Below are 8,431 nucleotides of genomic sequence, written 5' to 3' on the forward strand. Positions count from 1 at the left end.
TGAAAGGGTGACATGGGGATAGGATGGGCCATTCTGTCAAGGTGTCGGGACCACTCCATACCCACTAACTGGTAGCAGGGACAGTTCAGATCCCTACCTCACACCACACATCCCCTCAAAAACCAGAGAGAATGTCGGACTATAGAGTACAAAACAGTAACAGGTCTTGGAGAAGATAAAGGAAGATGTATTTATAACCTGGGGGTGGAGAAGCCAGGCACAGATCCCAGAAGCCATAAGGGAAAAGAATGGGAGTTTGTGTTGTTTTTTTAATATATTTTTATTGATTTCAGAGAGGAAAGGAGAGGGAGAGAGAGAAACACCAATGACAAGAGAGACTCACTGATCGGCTGCCTCCTGCAAGCCCCCAACTGGAGATCAAGCCCGCAACCCGGGCATGTGCCCTGACCGGGAATTAAACCATGACCTCCTAGTTCATAGGTCGACGCTCAACCACTGAGCAAGACTGGCAAGGCAAGAATGAGAGTTTTTATAACATAACACTTTTTCATGTCTTTATGATAATAAACCACCCAAAACAAGGATGGACTAGCTACAGACCGGAAGAAAAGAACTGGGAAAAACATATATAACCCAGCCCGTGTGGCTCAGCATGGCCTTTTGGAGGCACTTGTCAGCATCTTCACAAACTAATGAATGGATCTACGCTTTGGCAAGGAATGTATCCCACAGAAATGCTGGGCCCACGTGCACAGACATAAGTGCGTGGTGGTGTTCCCTGTGGCACGCCTTGCAATAGCCACAGAGCCTGCAAGAACTGAAACGCTCTTCTGGGTAAAAGCGGTGACATGGGGTATGCCCTTGCTATGAAATAGCTCCTGGCTTTTAAAAAGAATGAAGTTCTAGCCCTGGCTGGATCTGCTCAGTGTTAGAGCATCGGCCCACAGAAGGTAGGATCGTAGGTTCAATCACCAAAGGGCTCCTCAGTTGTAGGTTCAATTCCCAGGCCCCAGTCAGGGGCGCACGCGGGAGGCAACCAATCAATGTGTCTCTCTCACGTCAATGTTTCTCTGTTTCTCTCTCTCTCTTTCTCTCCCTCTTCCTCTCAATCCCTTTCACTCTCTAGAAAAAAAAAAAAAGAATGAAGATCTAGAAGATACAGAAAATTTTTACAATATGTAAGTAAAAAAGGAAAGCTATGAAATGACAGGTAGAGAGTGACTGGATGTAGGTAAAAAATATGAGTCCAAAACAACGTAACATGTTAACATATGTGTTAAAGGTCTGGTCATCCCTGAGAAGAGAATTAAAACAGGCAATAAAAAAGGACACTCACCTTTGCAGAAAGAGGTGCCATGGTAAATGTTTAAGCTGTTTATATGTACTCATGTATGCCTTGTATTTATTTTTTTTAATATGTTTTCATTGATTTGAGAAAGAGAAAGGGAGAGGGAGATAGAAACATCAATGTGAAAGGAACATCGATCGCCTGTCTCCTGTACGCCCCCTATTGGGGATTGAGCCTGCAACCTGAGCATGTGCCCTGCCTGGGACGGAACCAGTGACCACTTGGTACATGGGGCAATGTTCAACCACGGAGCCACACCAGCTGGTCTTGCATTTAAACATATATATATATTTTCATAAAAGACAATGGCCAGCAAGCACATGGAAAGATGCTCAGCGTCATTACTCACCAGGAAAATGCAACTTGAAACCACCATGAGGGACCATTTCCCACCTGCTAGGATGGCTTGAAGCAAAAAAAGGGGCCATTAAGTGTTGGCCGGGACATGGAGGAGCTGGAACTCTTGGGCCTTGCTGGTGGGAATGCAAAACGGTGCGGCTGCTGTGGAGGCCAGTTTGATGGTTCCTCAAAATATTAGACACAGGATTACCATACGGTCCAGCACGTCCGACAGTGCAAGCAGGGACTCAAACAGACCTTGCACACCCACGTTCACAGCAGCCTTATTCACAATCGCCAAAGGTGGAAACCGACGCAAGTGTCCATCGACAAAGGAATGGATACACAACGTATGCTCTACCCATACGATGGAATATTCTTAAGACATAAAGAGGAAAGGGGTTCCCACACATGCAACAGCTTGGATGAACCTCGACAACATCACCCAAAGAAATAAGCCGGACACGAAAGGACAAACAGCGTGTGACCCCACTAATGTGTGGTACCTAGAACAGGCTAATTCAAAGACGCGGGAAAGTGATGTCACCATAGCAACCTCCCAGCGGGTCCAGGCAAGAGAGGACAGAGGGACAGAGGACTCAGGATCTGGGCACAGACTGATCACAACCTGAGGTTCCAGGGCCGCGTAGCTGCTGGTGCTTTGTGAGCTTGAGGCCCACGCTCACTGGGCAGGGCGAGCCCGTGGGTGCCAGCAGAGAGCTAAGTCCCCTACCAAGCGACAGTCCATCTGGGACAAATCGGAAACCAAAGGCCGGCCTGGGGGGCTGCACAGATAATGGGGCTGCTTCAGGCTCAAGTCCAGGCAGAACTGATGTGGGCAAGGATGTGCCCTGGTTGGCACACACCCCACATAGCTTAGGGGCACGGAGTCCCCCACTTACCAGGGCAAGGACCAACAGCCAGGTCTGCTCCCAGCTGTGCTTAGGCCTGGACTGGAGCTGCCAGCCACCCCTCAGGGGCAAACCGGCACCAGAAACAGACCCCCATCATCTTTCGCTACCTCCGGGCCCCCAGCTGGGCAAGGGTGTTAGGGCCTGGACTCCTGGGGCACTTCTGAAAGGAAATCCGGAGGCCTGGGCAGGGCTCTCAAATCCTTCCCCGAGTGGCCTGTCTTGAGGAAACAGCTTCCCGCTACCTCCTGACACTGGCTCCCTGAACCCCGCCAGGGCCCTGCAAGGCAGAGCCAGGGTCCCCACTTTGCAAGTGAGGAAACCAAAGCTGACAGCGAGCAAAGGACTTTCTAAAACTGAAGGGAAAGCAGCGAGCAGCCAGGCCCGGAGGCGGGACCCTGGGCCGCTCCCTGTGCGAAGCAGCTGCCTCCGCGTGTCAGCACTGGGACTGCGCTGTCCCCAGGACGCCCCACGGGACCCGTCTCCAGCAGACACAACACCACTGTCTGAGCCCACGTGTCAACAGGCCCCGAGGTGAGGGCTGGACAGAGCCCCTCGCTCCCACCAGAGCCTCCCATTTTGAGGGCATTAGTGGCCGTGGGAGAGCCCTCAGAGGCCCAGTTTCTCCCAGGGCTCCTGTCTCACTGACCAGAGACCCTCCCTGGAGGCCAGCACCGGCCCTCAGCTTGTCCCCTCGGCTCCCTTCACCATCAGCTGTCACGTCTCTGAATCAAGGCAGGAGGATCTAAGGGCTAATCTGCCCAGGTCCTGGCCCAGCTTAAAACAGCTTTCACCGTCCCAGCCCCAGGGGGACACCAGGGCCTCCAGCCCACACCACGGCCCCCAGCCCACACCCAACAAGATCAACCTGCCGGCAGGCGAGGAACAGCAAGATGTGCTCTGCCCACACAATGGGCGATCGCTTGGCCGTGAAAAGGAATGAGGCGCTGACATGTGCTACCATGTGGCCGAACCTCGAAACCCTGACACCAAAGAGGAAAAGCCGGCAAGAAAGACCACACCATATGATCCCATGGACACGAAAAGTCCAGGGCAGGCAACTAGAGGCCCAGTGCACAAAATTCCTGCGGGGGGGGGGGGGGCCTCACCCCAGCCTGCCCCCTCTCCAATCCGGGACCCCTCATGGGATGTCCAACTGCCAGTTTAGGCCTGATCCCCAGGATGTCAGCCTAAACTGGCAGTCGGCCATCCCTCTCACAATCCAAGATGGCTGGCTCCTAACTGCTCATCTGCCTGCCTGCCTGATCACCCCTAACTGCCCCTCCTGCCAACCTGGTCACCCCCAACTGCCCCCCGCTGCCAGCCTGGTCACCCCCAACTGCCCCCCGCTGCCGGCCTGATCACCCCTAACTGCCCCTCCTGCCAACCTGGTCACCCCCAACTGCCCCCCGCTGCTGGCCTGGTCGCCCCCAACTGTCCCCCCCCCGCTGGCCTGGTCACCCCCAACTGCCCCCCCCCCGCCGGCCTGGTCACCCCCAACTGTCCCGTCCCCCCCCCCGCCCCCCGCCGGCCTGGTCGCCCCACGCAGCCTGCTGTTCAGTTGTTGGTCGTCCCTCACCAGCCCGCTTGCCGGCCTTGTGGCCGCAAGAAGCCTGCTGTTCGGCTGTCGGTCCGGTTGTTTCAGTCGTGATGGCCCCTGGCTTTTTATATATTAGGATGCCTCCAAATTGTGCACTTTAAAAAAATTACTTTTATGTGTACTTCATCTCAACTTGAAAAAAAAAAAAGATCAATTCAGCACCTTTCACCTAGAACAGATCTGACTCCAGCCTGTGTTTCCTATCCCCCCCTGAGCAAAGCCTTCCGGAAGCTTCCATCGCCTTCTGGCACACATCCAGACTCTGCCGTGGGATCCAGCCTCTCTCAGTGGAGAACCTCTGGTCCGTGAGGGTGAGGCCCCAGGCCCAGGTCTCTCCTAGCTCCACAGTCAGGAACAGCCGGCAGCAAAGACTGGGCCTCACCGCCTTTCTATCCTATTCTATCCCAACCCTTCACACAAATGCCCCAGAGTAACACCAACCACAGCAGAAGCTGATCCAATGCCAGGCTGCTGTTCCACTGAATCCGTGGTAGGAAGTATTATTATGCCCATTTTACAGAAGGCAAAACCGAGTCACACAAAGCTCTCCCTCAACCCCCCAAAAGCAATTAGCAAGACTCTGGACCACTCAGGGTCCATGCCCTTGCTATTAACCACTCCAAGGCACCCCACTTAATGTCAGCGATAAACAAGTCAGACAGCAGACAAGATATCCAAGGTCACACACAGAGGAAACATCCAGAGTGTGTAACAACAACTTCCAAACCTTTCAGGCAAGATCAAGGCCCCTGTTACACAACAGGCACTGCCTGCGGCTCTGCCACCACCAGCCCTCATGTGGGGCAGGGATGGCGCTAGGAGTTTCACATATGGCACGTAATGCTCCCAAACGCCCAGCATCGGGCGGGGGGAGGGGGGGGCACCAGATGAAGACACTGAACACACAGAAGCTAAATAAGTCGTCCAAAGTCAACCAGCTGCTGAGCACATACACCAGGTGGGTCTGACGCCAGGCCCCTGCTCAGCCCTGGCGAGCCGCCGCGGCCAGCACGAGTCCTGCATGCTGAGTCCTCACCTGACTGTACCCCCCTCCCCAGCCAGTGTGCAAACTCTGCTACATGCCTGAGCAGTGAGACAGTGCGGCTGAAATTAGACGGGTTCCAAATAGGACAGGATCTCCACAGCAAGTGTTGGACCATATGGATGGACTGGGTACATTCTTGGATCCAAACGGGAGGGTGACAGGCACGCGGGCCCTGCTCTGGAAAGGACGTTTGCTGGGAAGATTGTCTCAGTGGACTCCACACACCATCTAGTTAACACCCACTAGCCGGGGGGGGGGGGGGGGGGGGGGCCCAGTGGCCAGGCCCTGGGCATCTGCAGTAACCTCCCTGGGGGATCCTGGACAGGCGGGGCCTGGAGTGAGTGCTGTGGGGCCAAAGGGGAGCAGCCTTGGGCCGTTCCCAGCAAGGGAACCTCGAGAACAAAGGCACTTCAGTGGGCTCAGAGCTTCAAATTGCAACAGGAAGCAATCAGGAAAAATAATTAGCTACCAACTTACTGGCTTCAGTCTGGACGGAGGCATAAGTCGAGCCCAGGAATCAGGGACATGGCCCATCGAGAGCAGTCCCAGCGCTCTGCAAATGCCGCCTGGTCCTTCCATTTTAGGCCGGGTCACCCCGCCGGCCGTGCTCTGAGAACCTCAGGCTCATATACTTCCTAATGGTAAAATAATCAACTCTATTTCTGCCTCACATACAACTGAGCTCCACAGATGGGATTCTTCTCCTTGGGGGCTTGAACTGCACAACGGCAGGCATTCGCCTCTGGCAACGTCACCCCAAAAGCTACAGGAAATCCAAAACTGCAACGAAGTGCAAAGCAACAGAGCCGGCTGAGAAACCCCACCTTTAAAACAAACATCTTCCCCCAAAAATCCGTTTGCCTCCGTGATCCAGGCATTTCCGGAAAGAAAAGGAGCACGTTGGCCTCAACTCCCCAGATACTGTCATTGTTTGGTCGTCACCTTGTTTTGCTAGGATCGGACACGGCCGAGAAATGTAAAAACACTCCTGAGAGAGACCAAGTTGGGGTGAAACCGCCAACAGTCTCTAGGCTTGGACTGGGGGGGGCAGGAGGACTTGAGGAAACCATGCTTCTCGGTCCCCCCAAACCTCAATGTAGGGGGCCGCAGCACTGGGAACGTGACCACAGAGCCAGGCCAGGACACCTCCCTGCAATGTCCACCCTGGAAATATTCAGGGAGACAGCTGTTTGCCTTAAAGAGGCCCAGACAAAGGAACCCAAGGTTCCCCCCCCCAAAAAAAAACCGCCACCAGCAAAACAGCAGCCCCCATAGCACGGGCCTCGCTGGCCATGTCCACCGGCCCTGCCACACTCCAGACAAACAACACTCACGTCTGAGGATAATGATTTAGGTAGCGAGAGACTTGCTTCAAAAACCACATGGCAATCTCCAAATTAAAAGAACATGTGTAGCGTTTCAGAGGCGCTTAGGTTTCCTAAGCCCTCCTGACCTCAACTCCACCCCTTGGGACACACCAAAAGTTGCAGAACATTCCCAGCCCTCGGTCTCCCCAAGGGTGTGCACAACCGACGCTCGAGCTCGCGGCCCCGCCACGCCGCGCCCTGGACCCCCGTCCTCCGCGGCGGCCCCACGCAGCCGGCCCCTCGGAGGCCACCGTTTGGGGCCCCCGCGGCCAGACGGGTCCTTGCGGCACCTGGCAGGTGTCAGTCGGTTAGAAAACCGACAGCCACACCGGTGAAAAGCCAGCGCCACAGGCCAGGCCGCCCGCGCGGGTCTCAGAACTTTCTCTGCAACTTAAATCAGTTCTCGGAGCTCGCAGGCCGGCCGCGCGGCCATCGGAAGCAGGCTCGCCAGAGTTCCCGGCGCGGGGCGGCCAGGCCCGTCTCGGGCCGAAAGTCCTCGCTCGGCGCCTGCCCGCGGGGCCGGGGTCCCCGGGTCCCAGCGCGGCCTCGCCCGCCGGCTCCACGCGGGCGCACTGCCGAGCGCGCCGGGGCCCGGGCAGGTGAGGGCCCGCCCGCGCCGCACCTGGCAGGGACGGCGCCGCCCGCGCGCCCCGCTCGCCGCCCCAGGACGCTCCGGACCGGGCCCTGCGTCCCCGGAGGGGCCCGGACGGTGGAGACAAAGGGCCGCGCGCGGCACCCGGGCGGCGGGGGCCGACGGGGGGCGGCGGGGACCCGCGGCGCGCGCCCCAACTCGTCCCCAACTTGCAAAGTCGCTACCGCGCGCCGCGCACTTGGCCGTGGGCCGCCCGAGACGCCTGGGCTCCCGGGCCATTGTCCCCGCGGCCCGCGCCCACCTACCCGCGGCGGGGGCCAGGCTGCAGCACAGCGCGAGCAGCAGCAGCGGCGGCGGCGGCGGCGGCCGGGGCGGCGCCGCCTCCATGTTGTCCGGGGCCGGCGGGCCCGCGCCGCGCTCACTCAGGCTCCATGGCGCGGCGCGGCAGCTCCTCGCGCGGCTCCCGGCGCCTGCCGCCTCCCCCTCGGGCGCCGCGGACCAGGACGACGGGGGAGGAGGGAGGAGGAGCGGGAGCGGAAGCCGCGCCGCGTCTCCGCCCCCCGCCGCTGCCGCCGCCGCCCGCCCGCGCCCCCCGCGCTGGCCGCGCCCTCCTGCGGGCGCCCCCCGGAGCCGGCCTGCGGCGAGGCTGCCGCTGCGCGCCGTCCCCGCCGGCCTCCCCGCGCCCCCCGCCTCCTCTGGAGTCGCCGGGGCTCCACGGGGCGCGGGTTGGACTCCGGGCTCCCACCCCGTGGGGGCCGGGGGCCCATCAAGTCCCGGAAGCAGGTGTGTCACCTGTAGGGTTGCACAGACCCGGCCTTTACCCATCGGTAAACTGAGGCCCGGGGGCGGGGCGTGGGGAGGGGTGTTGTCCGAGGCCCACGGGGAGGCAGTTTGGGGGCTGTGAGCCAGGGGCTCCCGGAACAAGGTCTGTGCGCTTTCCCGCGACGGCAGCCACCGCGGCAGCCCCCACCTGTTCGCACTGGTGAGGGCGCCCAGGAGGGCAGAGCACCGAGTAACAGAAGTAGCTGATGGAGAGAGGCAGGAGCTGCACGGGCTGCGATTGGAGTGGGCTTGAGGTTTTATTTTTTAACTAAATGCCCTCTACATGCGTTATGCTACAGAGACTGAACGCAGACATGCTGGTCTTCCCAACAGCTTCCAGGCAGGCTGAGTGAGAAAGGCCCTGGGGCGGCAGACCCCGCCTTTGGCTCATTCAACCAGCAGGCACTGACCTCCCCTATCTCCCTGGCTCTGTCCCCACCTGACCA

General features: G+C 58.6%; 1 protein-coding gene across 3 annotated transcripts in view; it reads right to left on the reverse strand.

Moving 5' to 3' along the window:
* LRP5 (LDL receptor related protein 5) overlaps positions 1 to 7,672 on the reverse strand; it is a 74,720-nt gene extending 67,048 nt beyond the window's left edge. For 2 of the 3 annotated variants that reach the window (XR_004970587.1, XM_036326398.1), the window contains exon 1: positions 7,469 to 7,671. Coding sequence is in view for 2 of the 3 variants with exons in the window: in XM_036326398.1 (XP_036182291.1) it covers positions 7,469 to 7,550 (82 nt within the window). In the remaining variant the exon portion in view is untranslated. Of the gene's footprint in view, positions 1 to 7,468 lie in introns of all 3 variants that reach the window. The other variant, XM_036326399.1, reaches the window with a different exon arrangement.
* Between the last annotated feature and the right edge of the window lie 759 nt (positions 7,673 to 8,431).

This window comes from Myotis myotis, unplaced genomic scaffold (assembly GCF_014108235.1).
Source record: "Myotis myotis isolate mMyoMyo1 unplaced genomic scaffold, mMyoMyo1.p scaffold_m19_p_10, whole genome shotgun sequence".
Classification (NCBI taxonomy): domain Eukaryota; kingdom Metazoa; phylum Chordata; class Mammalia; order Chiroptera; family Vespertilionidae; genus Myotis; species Myotis myotis.